The 16,265-nt window shown below is 40.4% G+C and overlaps 1 protein-coding gene across 3 annotated transcripts in view; it reads right to left on the bottom strand.

Annotated features, from left to right (window-relative positions):
• CATSPERB (cation channel sperm associated auxiliary subunit beta) overlaps nt 1–16,265 on the bottom strand; it is a 120,183-nt gene that overhangs the window by 33,931 nt on the left and 69,987 nt on the right. For all 3 annotated transcript variants that reach the window (XM_020875990.2, XM_020875992.2, XM_070477946.1), the window contains 3 exons: nt 13,121–13,275; nt 10,452–10,606; nt 514–704 (listed from right to left, as the gene is read on the bottom strand). In XM_020875990.2, coding sequence (XP_020731649.2) covers nt 514–704; nt 10,452–10,606; nt 13,121–13,275 — 501 coding nt within the window. The remainder of the gene's footprint in view (nt 1–513; nt 705–10,451; nt 10,607–13,120; nt 13,276–16,265) is intronic.

The following is a 16,265-nucleotide window of genomic DNA, read 5'->3' as shown; positions in this document are numbered from 1 at the left end:
CTCTATTGTATGATTCCATTTATGTAACATTCTGGAAAGGAGAGAATTTGGGGAACAGAAAACAGATTTGGTTGCCAGGGGCCAGCACTGGGAGAGAAAAGAATTAGGAGAGAGTTTTATGGGACTGATCACAATGGTGGCTCCATCACCGAGTGAATGGATATATCAAAATCCATAGACATGTGCTGAAAAGAGTGAATTTTACTGTATGTAAGTTATACCTTAACAAACCTGAACAGACCAAAAAAAAAAAAGAGAGAGAGAGACTATTGCGATAATCAAGTAAGAGAACATATTAAATGTAAGATGCCTGTTATTCATCCCAGTGGATAAATCAGGTTTTATTATATTAAAAATAAAGAATTCCTCTAGGAATTTAAGTATATGTAGACTTATGTAGATTATCAACTGGTTTAAATTTTGAAATCTATTGTTCTATAAAAGAGCATAAACACTCATCCCAAAAGATAATTCTTCATTTTTCCCAGGCATCAGAAATATTATTACACTTACTTTGTAATTGAAGACTAAGTTTATAGGAGTAATTTCCAGCTTCACTAATGGAAAGGGAACTAGACAAACAAGAGCTCTCATTTATTTCCTCTGTTCCAAAAGGGTCTATCAGTTCTGCAATAACTGAGGACAAAAATCCTTCAGGAGTGTTATGTTGAAATACCTTTGTTATGTAAGCTGTTCCAGTTTTCCTAAAAACAAACCAACAAATATCAAGCAATTTGGATAAAACAATGACTTAAATTAGCAAGTTCATAAACATATAAATTATAAATAAAAAATACCACAAATGAACAAATAAATATTTGAGTAACATTTGTTCAATTTCGTTAGTAACTGATGAAATGTCAGTTACAGCAATGGGATGTGACTTTTCACCTAGCAAATTAAGGAAGTTTTTTAAAAAAGGGGTTTGATAGTGATAAGAACTGAGAGAGATTGACACTAATGAAATGATAAAATGGTACACTACTCCTAGAAAGCAGTCTGAAACTATGCATTGAGTTCTAATATTTTTTTTTTTTTGCCCTCTGATACCATAAATCTACTGATAGGTCTCTATTCTAAGGACATAACTTGAAACACAGAGGGGAAGAAAAGTTTTCCACACAAAGATGTTCATCATAGCATTATGATAAAAGTTAGAAAGAAAAATGCCAACAATAGGAAAATTAAGTAAATGATAATACCTGATCTACCTAAAAAAAAGCGTCTATTAAAATGATTCTTACAAAGAGGTTTTCATTACCTAAGGAAAGTGGTCATATTATAATGCTTAAAATAAAGAAGTATAGTGAAAAATGTTGAAATGAATGCTGAAAAGGACTAATCAGTAATTCATCAAAGTGTTAACAGTCATGCTTTTGTCTTCTTTATACTTGCCTTTTAGGAAATTTCTGCAATGAGCATGTGCTTTACAAGCAAGGAAAACAACCTTCAAATGTTAAGCTAAGATGTGTGTTAAGTCACTCAGTCGTGTTGACTCTTTGCAATCCCATGGACTGTAACCCACCAGGCAAGAATACTCAAGTGGGTTGCCATTTCCTACTCCAGGAGATCTTCCCTACCCAGGGATTAAACCTGTGTCTCCTGCGTCTTCTGTATTGGCAGCCAGATTCTTTACCACTGAGCCACCTGGGAAGCCCTAAGCTAAGATATCCATATCAAGAAAAAATAAACCTACACACAGACCTTACACCCTTCACAAAAATTTAACTCAAAATGAATTACAGACTTAAACATAAAATGTAAAACTTCTAAAAGAGAACATGGGAGAAAATCTAGAAGAACTTGGGTATGGTGATGACTTTTTAGATACAACTTTAAGGACACAATCCTTAGAGTGTCCTTTCACAATGAATGAAAAAAATCAACAAGCCATACTTTGTTAAATTAAATACTTATGCTCTGTGAGAGACACTGTCAAAAGAATTAGAATACAGATGTGGGCTGGGAGAAAATAGTTGTGAAAAACATATCTGACAAAGGACTGTTATCCAAAATAAACTATTGGGGAAGAATAGAATCTCTTTTTCCTCTACCCTCCTAGGTTCTGTGCCTCGGACCCTAGAAATTAAACTGACAAAAGCCAGATTAACAATAAAAAATTTACAATTTATTAATGTGTGTCATCCTTACACAGGGAGAAGCTTCAGTGATGAGTAATTCAAAGGGATGTTTAGAACCTGGGGCTTATCTAGCATCTTAATAAAGAATAATATATTTGTGGGGAAGTGAGAAGAGACAGAAAAAGGGGATAAGACTTTTAGGGGTGGCAAACTGAAAAAGTAAATACATGGGAGAAACTATTGTAAGAGAAGGGTTGGCTTTAATAGTGTTTGTTACGAAGAATTCTCTCAATGTCTCTAGACTGGTAGAAGTCCCCAGTTGTCTCTGATGGTTAGGAACCACCCTGCCTTTCTACATGTCTGCTTTTCCTTAATTGCCTTTGACTAAAAGCGATCCTTAAGCCAAAATGCCATATTTTGGATTGACAGATGCCGACCCCTACAATAGAAAGAACTCTTAAAAGTCAACAGCAAGAAAACAAATAGCCCAGTGAAAAGTGGGCAAAGGGTCTAAACAGACACCTCACTGAAGAAGAAATGCAGATGGCAAATAAACATATGAAAGGATGATTATATGCATCATATATCATCAGGAAATGAAAATTAAAACAACCGTGAGATACCACTACATACTTACTACAATGGCAATAGTCCAAAATACCTATAATGCCAAATACTGGTGAGGATACAGAGCAACAAGAACTCTTGTTTATTGCTGGTGGAAACGTAAAATGGTACAGCCACTTTGAAAGCCATTTATCATATGATCCAGCAAACAAATTCCTTGGTATTTATTCAAATGAGTTAAACACAAAACCTGAACAAGAATGTTCATGGCACCATTATTCAAAGTAGCCAAAAACTTGGAAGCAACCAAGATTGCTTAATCAGTATGTGAATGGATTAAAACACTGAGGTATATCCAGACAATGGAATGTTATTCAGTGGTAAAGAGAAATGAATTATCAAGTCATGAAAAGACATGAAGGAAGCTTAAATGGATACTACTAAGTGAAAAAAGCCAATATGAAAAGCAACACACTGTGTGATTCCAACTACATGACATTCTGAAAAAGGTAAAACTATACAGACAGCATCTACTTCTGCTTCATTGACTATGCTAAAGCCTTTGACTGTGTGGATCACAATAAACTGTGGAAAATTCTTAAACAGATGGGAATACCTTACCCATCTCCTGAGAAACCTGTATGCAGGTCAAGAAACAACAGTTAGAACCAGACATAGAACAACAGACTGGTTCAAAATTGGGAAAGGAGTATGACAGGGTGTATATTGTCATCCTGCTTATTTAACTTCTATGCAGAGTACATCTTGCAAAATGCTGGGCTGGATGAACCACAAGCTGGAGTCAAGATTGTTAGGAGAAATATCAATAACTTTAGATATGCAGATGATACCACTCTCATGGCAGAAAGTGAAGAGGAATTAAAGAGCCTTTTGATGAAGGTGAAAGGAGAGAGTGAAAAAGCTGGCTTGAAACTCAACGTACAGAAAACTAGGATCATGGCATCTGGTCCCATCACTTCATGCAAACAGAAGGGGAAGAAGTGGAAACAGTGACAGATTTTATGTTCTTGGGCTCCAAAATCACCGTGGATAGTGACTGCAGCAGTGAAATTAAAAGACACTTTCTCTTGAAAGGAAAGCTATGGCAAACCTAGACAGCGTTTTAAAAAGCAGGGATATCACTTTGCCAACAAAGGTCCATATAATCAAAGCTATGATTTTTCCAGTAGTCATGTATGGATGTGAGAGTTGGACCATAAAGAAGGCTGTAATTATTAAGCTGTAAGCAATCTGAAAGAGCACAGCACGTGGTTAAGTGGCCAGACTGTTGTTTAGCTTATGTGCTCAGTCATGTCCAACTCTTTGTGACCCCATGGACCGTAGCTTACCAGGCTTCTCTGACCATGGGATTTCCCAGGCAAGAATACTGGAGTGGGTTGTCATTTCCTTCTCCAGGGGATCTTCCTGATCCAGGAATCAAACTCATGTCTCCTGTGTCTCCTGCATTGCAGGTGGATTCTTTACCCACTGAGCCGTCAAAGAAGGCTGAACACCGAAGAACTGACAGTTTCTAATTGTGGTGCTGAAGAAGACTCTTGGGAGTCCCTTGGACAGCAAGGAGATCAAACCGGTCCATCTTAAAGGAAATCAACCCTGAATATTCACTGGAAGGACCCTTGCTGAAGCTGAAGCTCTAAAACTTTGGCCACCTGATGCAAAGAACCGACTCATTGGGAAAGACCCTGATGCTGGGAGAGATTGAAGACAAGAGTAGAAGAGGGACGACAGAGGATGAGATGGTTGGATGGCATCATCAACTCAATGGGTATGAATCTGAACAAACTCCAGGAGATTGTGAAGGACAGGGGAGCCTGGCTTACTGCAGTCCATGGGGTCGCAAAGAGTTGGACACAACTTGGCAACTGAACAACAACAGCAAAATAGAGACAGTATAGATGTCAGGGGTTAGTAGGATGGAGGGATGAATAGGAAGAACAGAGAGGACTTTCAGGGCAATGAACCTATTCTGTATGATGATATAAGATGTATATGTATCACTATAGAATTGTCAAAATCCATAGAATGTACAACACCAAGAGTGAATCCTGATGTAAACTATGAACTTCAGGTGATTGATGATATGCCAGTATAGGTTCATGGATTGGAACAAATAAACCACTGTAGTGTCAGACACAAAGTGAGGGAGACAGGTGTGGAGATGAGGCACATGGGAACTCTCTGTACTTTCTGATCCATGTTGCTTGCTCCTAACACTGCTCTTAAAAAATAAAGCTTATTACCATAATTAAAAAAAACTATTAACCTCTTTGCATCTGGAGTCACTGACCAATAGCCAGGCAGACACTTTAATTACTGACCTTGCCATCCCGCTTGTCCCACCACTGGAGAAGTAAATGAGTCTCCTGTATTCAAGTGTCCAGGATGGCTCCTGGGGGGCAATCAAGCTCCACTCTTACAGGAGAGGTAAGAATTCAGCTTTTAAAGGAGAGAAGAGGGTTTGGGCAATGAAGGATGGTCTTAAAATTAGGAGTCAGGAAGTTCCAAGGTGGAGAGGAATATCTGTTGAGTGGGGAAAACACTACAAAAAGGCAGTCGCCATCAAACGTAACTACCTATACCTGCTAAACTCCAATTCCAGTACCCGTGCTGTTTCTCCAGCCCACTGCCCTCATCCCAAGCCAATGAAGCTGCTTTAATCAAGGTTACTACAGCCTGGAAAGTTGCCACATCCAAAGGTCACTGCACTTCTTGGTTCTCATGTTACTCAGTCTCTCAGTCACATGGTTTACTCCATACTTTCCAAAACATCCGCCTCCCTTGGCTTACATGTTCCCACTTTACCCTGTTTTTTTTTTTTTTTTTCTTTCTATTTTACTGGCTATTCCTTTTTTGTTTTCTTGGCTGGGGCCTCCTCTTCTGCCTCGTCTCTCTTCCTGGAGGGCCCCAGGCCTTTTCTTCTCTACATACGTCCATTTATATTGGAACAACTACCAAATGCAGAGCTTCCGCTATTTTTGCAGTATGCATTCGTATATCCAGGCAACTGTCAACTTCACATCTTTACCTAGGTACCTAATAGGTATTTCACACTTAATATTTCCAATGTGCAAGTCTCACTCACCCTGCCTCACCCTGCATTCCAAATCTCAGAAAATGACAGCATCTTCTACCTAGCTACAAACTAAAACCCTAGCAAATTCTTGGTGGCTCTCTTGCTCATTCCCACAACAGGCAATCCACCACCAAATCCTGTCTCTTCTCAAGTGCACTGTTTCGACCATCTTCTTTTCTCACCTGTATTATTTCAGTAGCTTTCCAAGGAGCCTGGAGACTTTGACTCTCACCCTGTCCTAGTCTTTTCACAGGAAATGATCTTTAAAAAATATAAATTATTTCACTATCTTATATAAAACTTTCCAATGGCTTCCCCTGGCACCAAGAATAAAATGTAAACCCCTATGCAGCCTACAGTTCCCTCTATGATCTGATACTTCCCTACCTTCTCACTGATCTTCCAACACACCCTCTCACTCTGCACTATCCACACAAGCAGTCCAAGTGTAATTGGACTAAGCTCTCCAATTTAAAAAACAGTTCTAAAAAAAAAGAAAGAAATAGTTCTAGAGATGGACAGTGGTGATGGTTGCACAACCATGTGAATATACTTAATCCCACAGAATTGCACTCTTAAAAATGGCTAAAATGGTAAATTTTATGTTATGCATATTTTGTTACACCCTCTAGGCTGTAATACAAAAAAGCATTATAAATATAAACATAGTCATTAAATACCAATAAAATGTTCAACTCATCAAGAAGATGTAACAATTCTTTTTTGTAACACTGCAAATAGTTGTCTTATTTTAAACTACTTTATTGAGTTATGATTGACACATAAAAGGCCTTACATACTTAATATAAACAACTTGATGATTTTAAGGATAAGTATATACCCATGAAATCAACATCATAAGCAAGTCTGAGAAGATGTAACAATTTTAAACTTATACATATCTAAAAACAGCCTCACCCATGTATAAGGCAAAATTGATAGAACTATAATGAAGAATTGAAAAATTCAATATCACATCAGAAAATTTTAACATAACTCAATAATTGATAGATCGCAAAAGAAAAATATCAGTTAAGGATAAAGAAAATTGGAAAATCACAATTAACAAAATTAGTCTAACAAGTGAATTCTAACACTACACTCAACAATGTATGAAATGTATAAACATAGATAATACACAATGACCTAGATAGGTTTATTTCATGAATTTCAGTCTGATTCAACATTAAATCTATAATTCACAGCATCAAGTAAAAGTTCAAAGGAAAAAATTATATAGATAAGTTCAATAGATACAGGAGAAACAATTAAGTTAAAAACAAAAAGAAAACACCTCTTAAACTGAAAAAAAAAAAGATAACTGTAAATGAAAAATAGTTTTTTAAAATGTATGGAAAGGATACTATGTGATGGTGAAATGTTTAAAATATTTTTTTTAAAAGTCAGGAATAAGGAAACCCACTGCTAATGGTCTGAATGTTTGTATCCCTCCAAAATTCCTGTGTTGAAAACATAATGCCCAAAGTGATGGTATTTGGAGATGAAGCTTTTGGGAAGCAATTCAGGTCATGCAGGTGAAGCATTTGTGAATCAGTTTAGTATCCTGCCCCTCTCAATCATGACAGTACACAGCGAGAAGTTGGCAATATATACCCAGGAGAGAGCCTGCACCAGAAACTTACCATACTGGCACCTTAATCATAGACTTCTGGTCTTCATAACTGTGAGAAATACATTTGTTTATAAGCCATCTGTCTGGAGAATCCCCGTGGGCAGAGGAGCCTGGTGGGCTATAGCCCATGGGGTCATAAAGAGTTGGACATGACTGAAGTGACTTAGCACATACACATAAGCCATCCAGTTTTTTTGTGTTTGATTAGAGCAGCCTGAACAGAATGACACCCATTAACTTCATTTATATTTAATAAGCTCCTAGATACTGTAACAGAAAGAAATGTATAATATGCTAAAAGATGTTAAAATAAACAAATTATCTGCAGGTGATGTGATTATCTGCTTAGAAAAATATTTACCCCTACTCCAAAAATCCAAAAGAATATATAGAAAAAGTACTAGAATCAGCAAATGAGTTTAGCAAATTTGAAACACCTGAGATTGCTACACAAAAATCAGTTATAAGGCATTCTGTTTTGGCTTTTGATGAAGAAAGAAGCAGCCCAACAAGCAATGAAACAAAATGGATAAATCACAAAGTTGTCACTTTCCTTAAGCCATCCAAGAACTAACCAGAAATCCAAGGGAATAAGCCATTCCAAGGAGAGTCTGAACACAGGAACAGTCTCACTTGTGGAAGAGCATAGGGAGAAACATGGTACTGGCCACAAAAGAAATAAACAAGAAATGTCTAAAAATAGAAAAAACAAACAAAAAACTGTCAAAGACCAAGATGTGCTGGTATGTGAGTCTGGAAATTCTGGTGCACCTTTCAAAAGGGAGCTGCACTCACTTGCAAGCTCCTTCCCAGGGCCTCAGGAGAAAGATTGGGGCAGAGAGTGGACCAGAGAAAGTCCCTGCTGGTGGTGCAGGCAGCAAGGGAGTGCGGGGCAAGGTCATTATAGGGAGATTGGAGAGGGTGGGAGGAAACAGGGAGGAAGTCTCATTCACTTCCCTGAACCTTCTTTTATACGAAGCAAAAGCCTTGGCTAGGCATTAAACAGTTAAACACGGGCCTCAAAAGAGGTGATCCTGGCAGGGGTGGAGGGCCTGGAGGGTGCTAGGACTGAAGCCCTGGCTCCCTCCCCTTCCCTCCCACCTCCCCTCTCTCCTCTACACAGCAGAAGCTTTAAACTATGGAGAGAGAAGAAGCAAAGCCACCCGTCACTGGGGCATAGGCAAAGACACATTATGAGTAAGGGAAGACTAAAATAATAACCCTCTATCCTTATGGAGAGTCAGGAAGTTGTCTTGGGCGTAAAATTCTGGAGCACAAATAGAGTATCCTACTGCAAGAAGAGTCAGGACTCTCCACCCAGGATCTAACTGCAGCTATAAAGCAGAATTTGGTTGCAAGAAGTAATTTTTATTAACAGGTTGTTGTGCTTTTTTTTTTTCCTTAATAGAGCTTGACTAGCTGAATCTAACATTTAAGTGCAAGAACAAAGGCCAAGAAGATCCAAGACAGGGTGCTATTCACACAAGTTACCTGGTTAGAGAAAATTTGTCAGCGTGACCTAGGGAAGGTCAAATATAGTAATGAAAAACTCTTGTGGAAGAGGAAAATATAGGGCTCATCCTGCTTCACCCCTGACCACCTAGACATCTTCCTTTGGCCTACAGCTGACCTCATGACTCCGGCTCCCAAATCCTTGACCTTTCTGGTTGAAGTCCCACCTGCCTCCAGTTTCCAGATCCTAGCTCTTTGCTACCATGTCCTTCCTCAGAAATGCCCATTCTCTAGTTTCTGTGCAAGTGAGCAAAGTTACTAACTGAACATAGAACATGCTATGATGCTTTTTAAACATTCTGATCTTTTAGAGAATTATCATATGCTTTCAAAATAATTAGGATAAAAATTGATATTAACATTGAGATAATACTGATCATATGTTAAAAAGAGTGATTCTCTATGTTTCTTACAAAGACATACCTATACAAACAGACACTAATGGATTTGTAATATCACACATACAAAAGCCATCAAAAACAAATAGTTCTTGACAATCACGGATACTTTTCTTAGAGACAGAAGATTCTACAATCATTGTGGAATAAAACCTGATGCCAACACCTGCTATATTATGTTTGCTTCCTGTCTGCACAATCTACCTCTGAGGGAGGTGTTGGGTGGAGCATGGAGCTGTTGGCTGCTGCTGCTGCTGCTAAGTCCCTTCAGTCGTGTCCAACTCTGTGCGACCCCATACACGGCAGCCCACCAGGCTCCCCCGTCCCCGGGATTCTCAGGCAAGAACACTGGAGTGGGTTGCCATTTCCTTCTCCAATGCATGGAAGTGAAAGGTGAAAGTGAAGTCGCTCAGTCGTGTCTGACTCTTAGCGATCCCATGGACTGCAGCCTACCAGGCTCCTCCATCCATGAGATTTTCCAGGCAAGAGTACTGGAGTGGGTTGCCATTTCCTTCTCCAGGAGCTGTTGGCTATGGGACATTATCTAGTTGGTAGACCAATGGATGTATAATAGAGAGATTTCAACCTGGTGGAACAGGGCTCACCAGTTTGGGAACAGGTGAGTTTCTGGTAATCTGAGACTGTTCCTTTTCTGGTTGTTAGATGTGTATGTGTGGCAGGGGGTACTTGTAGAATTCATCTTGTTTTTCAAAGATTTTAGGCCATAAAGGCAGCTCTCAGGGTCATTGGCTCTTGCTAATATCCTTGAGGAAAGCATTGCTGAGAACGCTGCATACCCTGTCAGGCGGTATTTCAGGCAGGATGGCCTCCTCTATGTTAGACTTGTTTGTCATAGGACATATGACAACTGCCATGGGAGTGGGCTCTGAGGATAAGCAGTACCCAGCGTGGCCCAGACATTTTTGAAACTCAGGACAACAAGCACACATTTATTTAGGTTGGCCTGATGGTGCTGATATACCTGGCCCCATGTTCCTAAAACTGGGGCACTGTGCAAAGCACCTTGAAGTCTACAAATGTATTCGATCTTGCAAAGTGTTCAAAAACACTTTCTCTCCTTGACTAAGAAAATTACTCCAAAAGGTAGGCTCAAAATTTAGAATTTAGATACCAGTGTACAATCTGTGAAGCTAATCAGTACCTACCTGGAGTGTATCAATTTCCCAAAGTGAATGTCATAGAACCTCTTGGTGTATACTCTATCCTTCGGTTCATTCTTGGGCACATATGCATAAAATATCATTTCATTTAAGGTGAGATACTGTGGAGCAAGGGCAGTGTCAAAGCCCATGTCAAAAGCCTGGAACATGAAAAGAGAAAATAGTGAATTTATTTGGACTGCAAGGAGAAAAAACTATCAATCCCAAAGGAAATTAACCCTGAATATTCATTGGAAGGACTGATGCTGAAGCTCCAATATTTTGGCCACCAGATGTGAAGAACTGATTCATTGGAAAAGACTCTGATGCTGGGAAAGATTGAGGGCAGGAGGAGAAGGGGGCTACAGATGATGAGATGGGTGGATGGCATCACCAACTCAGTGGACATGAGTTGGAGCAAACTCCAGGAGATAGTGAAGTGACAGGGAAGCCTGGCGTGCTACAGTCCATGGGGTTGCAAAGAGTTGGACACAATTTAGTGACTGAACAACAACAGCATAATTCCATTATGACAAAATGCAAATAATGGATTTGCTTCCATTTCACATCAAAACAATATTGCTTTTCTTATCACTAGAAGACATATCGCTGAATATCCATGCAGATGGGAGGGAAAACACACTTTTCTGTTGAGGAGGAGGAGAAATTCTGAAGAGTGAATTTCAGTTTAACATTCCCGTATAGAAGGCTGCAACAGTAGACTGGAGTGTTTTGTCTCACATGTGGGGGAAGAGTTTAGAAGTGCAGGTTCTAGAACTTGGCTCCTGCTTGGAGTGTTCTGTAAGCAAGGGGCTGAGAAGCACCTCCTGACACTTGAGAGCTACTCCCCCCATGTCATGCTGGTAACTCTGTACTGCTGCTGCTGAGTCCTCGAGGCTGGTGGTTCACAAGACTTCTCTCACTCAACATAGACAACTTTGGACCAGATTTCTGATCTGCAAGTCATCTTTCCAACATGCCCTTCTCTGATGCTGATTTCGTCCAGCTTTGGGAAATTGTAGGAGTGAGAAGACAGGTGGGGACCAGTCCCAAGGGGATGCTGGAGTTGCCTGGTTGCTGTGACATGAGGACCGAGGGGTAGACGCTGCAGTATGATGGAGCAGCCACCATCGAGCAGTGCCGTTCAGACCCACATTCTGTCATGCCTTTTCCTCTGGTCTCTGAAATTTGGGAACTCACCGAGAAGGGGAGAGAATGGGAAACGGATGCCACGAGAATACACATGGGACTGAACATGAATTGAACTGTATTGAACAGATGGCTTAAGGACTCTTGAAAACTGCTGACAAGGCTTTAAGAGTTCTGTGTGACATTTGAGATTGGGAGTGGCAAGAATATCCCATGAAAGAATGTGCAAGTCCTGGGAAAGACAGCATAGTGACTAAAAGCACAGGTCCTGAACCTGTTGCCCCAAACTGATTTGATGCCTGATTCCAGGAACTAGCCAGTGGTGTATATAATTTGGGGCGAATTATTATTTACCCTCCCTGTGCCTCACTTTCCTTGTGGGTAAAATGAGGATAAGTAATTGTTATAAAGACTAAGTGTTCACGACAGTGTTTGGCAACTACTCAGAGCCAAAAAAGGTTTATGGATCATGTGTATTCAGAGAGGATACAGATATAGTTTGCTTTGGGAGAGGGAGGTGATAATACTGAGTGCAAACTCCTTGAATGCACTCACCCTGAGTATAAAAACCCATCTTGGCTTTTGATTTTAATAATTTAAACTTTCACGTAAGAGAATATTTTCTACAAATTGTGAAGTTAGTGAAAATTGAGGTAACTGCTTTTTTGGTTAGGGCTACCCTGCTGATCACAGGATTTGATCTGTTTCTATGCAGCACCACACAACAGACTGGTGAATAAATCACACAGGGAGTCACATGATGGCATCTTACTGTCACTAGGAAGTTCCACTTTTTTCTCTGACAGTATCTCAGAAGACAGGGAAGTTAAAGCACCGTGTTCTGAACCGCAGTCTTGGCCTGGTAACTTTGAGTGATCTATTAAAACTAGAGTCACCCTTCATTCTATATCCTTTAAGCTAAAGTGCAGATTTTATTAGATCCCAGTTAAAAAATCTGTTTATTTGCTGATATATTGATGGGAATTCATTATTATGATTATGTGTTCCGTGATGAGTTTTTAGGTTCAAATATCTTTATAAGTGGCCCATTATACATTAAAATTATTAGAAAAATCTGCATGAAGTATCATCTGTGATGCAGATGATTATTCCTTTCTCTGTTAGCATTAGAAAAGGAAGAAACAAGTGGGAAGGGTTAGTAAGAAAGAAAAAAGCCAAGAGTGGGAAAAACCAGAACTTATGTTTCTTTAAGGTCAACCTTGAGAGAGTCAAACTCACTGTAAACCTGGGTTGGATCTAGTTTAGAATATCTGGTGGTTTGCTGTGAAAACATTTATATGAAAATATTCCAGGTGTGTGTAAATCTATAAAGCTCTGTATGGAACTTGAAAGGTTTTGGAGATGTTCCCTGATGTATGAAGGTTTTTCCTTTAGTTAAAAATAGCAAAGAGTATTAAGAGTGTTTGTCCCAGGGAAAACACTTTCCTGTTTCCCTATTTCTCTGTATATAGAATATGACATCTATTAAAATAAGGCAAACTTTTTCAACACAAAAAATCACTGACCTGTCCAAAAATACCTTTAGAATTTCCAAAGGCAGTAAGTGATCCACCAGCTTCAAAGTGGTCTGGAGTCAGTTTATGTATGAATCCCATGTGGTCATAGTATAAAGTGAAAATTTTATCAGAAATAGATCCAATATTACTATATTTTTCTAACCCTGTTAGGAAAGAAATGGATATCACTTGATATTGATATGATACACTTCAGTTCAGTTCAGTTGCTCAGTTGTGTCCAACTCTTTGCAACCCCATGGACTGCAGGACGTCAGGCTTCCCTGTCCATCACCAACTCCAGAAGCCTGCTCAAATTCATGTCCATTGAGTAGGTGATGCTATCCAACCATCTCGTCCTCTGTCGTCCCCTTCTCCTCCTGCCTTCAATCTTTCCCAGCATCAGGGTCTTTTCCAGTGTTTCAGTTCTTCACATCAGGTGGCCAAAGTATTGGATGATACAACGAGAGAACTTTAAAAACTCTACCTTATAAAAACTCTATTTAAACTAAGAGGTGAGAGAAGCGCTCCATAATTAGCAAATTCATGTTAGTTTTTGTTAAGTCCACGGAAAGTTTTTTTTTTCAAGCTCCATTACCGAACCCGTTTGAAGCAGGTGAAGGACAGAGTGAGCAGATGTTTGGAGGAAAGAAGGCTAGCTCCCCCTGGCGGTGGTTTCTCTTCATAACACTGAACTCAGACTTCCCAGTGGGTGGAAGGCAGTGCGAAAATAACCCTCGGGGCGGCAAGGGGAATTATCAGTAGAGACCACTGGGTCATTAGCTATACTAGGATTAATATGTTGAACCAGACTTGGTTATCTCCCGTTGCTCCTGTGTCCTGCCAGTAATCTGGTGGTGCAGCAACATTCACTAGACCAGACATTGACCCACCGAGAGCGAGTGCGCCCTCTCCTGGATGGACGATGAACGCTCAAGTCTCAGTGTGAGAAAGGCTGATGCCCAAGCCCCAGCCGCCAAGCCCGCTCATCTTCCCAGTTTGGCCAGGGTCTCCTGGCCTATTCTCCTGTCCTAACCCCTAATACTGGAGTGACCCAGGATTCAGTTCTTAGATCTCTTCTCTTACTCTCTCAAGATATCTTGTCCAGTTTCAGGTTTTTAAATACATCTTTATGTGGATGATTCCCAAATTGAAACCTCCCATCTCACTCTTTCCTGAACTCTGCTGCTGCTGCTGCTGCTAAGTCGCTTCAGTCGCGTCCGACTCTGTGCGACCCCACAGACGGCCGCCCACCAGGCTTCCCCGTCCCTGGGATTCTCCAGGCAAGAATACCGGAGTGGGTTGCCATTTCCTTCTCCAATGCGTGGAAGTGAAAAGTGAAAGTGAAGTCGCTCAGTCGTGTCCGACTCCCAGCGACCCCATGGACTGCAGCCTACCAGTCTCCTCCGTCTATGGGATTTTCCAGGCAAGAGTACTGGAGTAGGGTGCCATTGCCTTTTCCTTCTTGAACTCTAGACTTGAACTATATAACTGTCTAATGACATCTCCATATGCATGTCAGCCAAGTATCTCCCACGGAACTGATCCCATACTGCACTCCTCACCCTCACACAAACTTCCTCCATGTTCAGCCTTGTTACTCACTCAGTTGTGTCTGACTCTTTGTGACCCCATGGACTGTAGCTCACCAGGCTCCTCTGTCCATGGAATTCTCCAGCAAGAATACGGGAGTGCGTAGCCATTCCCTTCTCTGGGGATCTTCTCAACCCAGAGATCGAACCATGGTCTCCGCATTGCAGGAAGATTCTTTACCATCTGAGCCACTAGGGAAGTCTTCCTCATCTCCAATGAGGGCAACTGCATTATTCTAGCTGCTCAGTCCAGAAACCACGGTGCCATTCTTAACACTGCTCTTTCTGTCACACTCTGTATCCAATCCATCAGGAAATCCTACTGACTTTAGCCACCAGGTGTGTGTGTGTGTGTGTGTGTGTGTATATATGTATGTATATATATATATCTCCTAGCCTCTCTCACCAGAATCACCCTGGACAAACCAATATGTGTATTTAGTTATTAAGAAAATTATGAGGAATTACCTCATGCAATTATGGAGGCTGAGAAGTTCTATGACCTTCTGTCTGCAAGGTAGAGAAGAGGTCCAAGCACCAGGGAAGTTGGTGGTGTGACTTCTAGTTGGAGCCCAAAGGCCTGAGAACTGGGTTGTTGGGTGGGAGAGCAGAAAGCAGATGTTCCAACTTGAGCAGGTGCACAAGAAGCAGAAGGGGTGAATTCCTCCCTCCTCTACCTTTTTGTTCTATTTAGGTCTTCAACAGACTGGATGATACCCACCCATACTGGGCAGGGCAGTCTATAGATTCAAATGTTAATCTGGTCCAGAAACAGCCACACAGACACGTGCTGGGCACCCCTTGGTAGTTCAGACGATGAAGAATCTGCCTGCAATGTGGGAGACCTGGGTCAGATCCCTGGATTGGGAAGATGCCCTGGAGGAGGGCATGGCAACCCACTCCAGTATTCTTGCCTGGAGAATTCCATGGATAGAGGAGCCTGGTGGGCTACAATCCGTAGGGTCAGAAAGAGTGGGACACGACTGAGTGACTTTCACTGGCTCAGTCAAGTCAACACATGAAATTAACCATTACAATTACTAAGGTTCAATATGCTGTATTTCATCTATAAACATAAGGTAGACTTCTTTCACATTTTAACATCTTGGAAATGGACCTTTTATAATTGATGTCTTATAATCATCGTCCACTAGGTGGCACTCATGCCACAGTAGTCAATTAGCAATACTTTGTCTCCGATCTTTATATTGTCATTATTTCCCTGGAGCACTGATACAATACACACATGTTGAGTTATAATGCTGCTTAAAATGCTTTAAAATATTACATTATAACTTGGTATTGAAACAAAATTATTGTGGGTTCAGCAAGAGAGGAAAACAAAGCATGGCCTATATTTATCAAAAAAAGCAAATGGCACTAAAGAATTACCACACTACCACATTTTCTTGTAGAACAATCACCAACTATTTTACATGACCTAAGAGGAAAGAAGTCTATAAGTAGATGAAATTACATGTTTTACTGTGAAGATACACATGAAATTATTGCCTTATCACACACCAAGCTGGGGAAATAAGGTCAGCATAATCCATGCATCACCC

Source organism: Odocoileus virginianus, chromosome 16, assembly GCF_023699985.2.
Source record: "Odocoileus virginianus isolate 20LAN1187 ecotype Illinois chromosome 16, Ovbor_1.2, whole genome shotgun sequence".
In the NCBI taxonomy this organism is placed as follows: Eukaryota; Metazoa; Chordata; class Mammalia; order Artiodactyla; family Cervidae; genus Odocoileus; species Odocoileus virginianus.
This window is presented reverse-complemented; position numbering and strand designations above follow the sequence as displayed.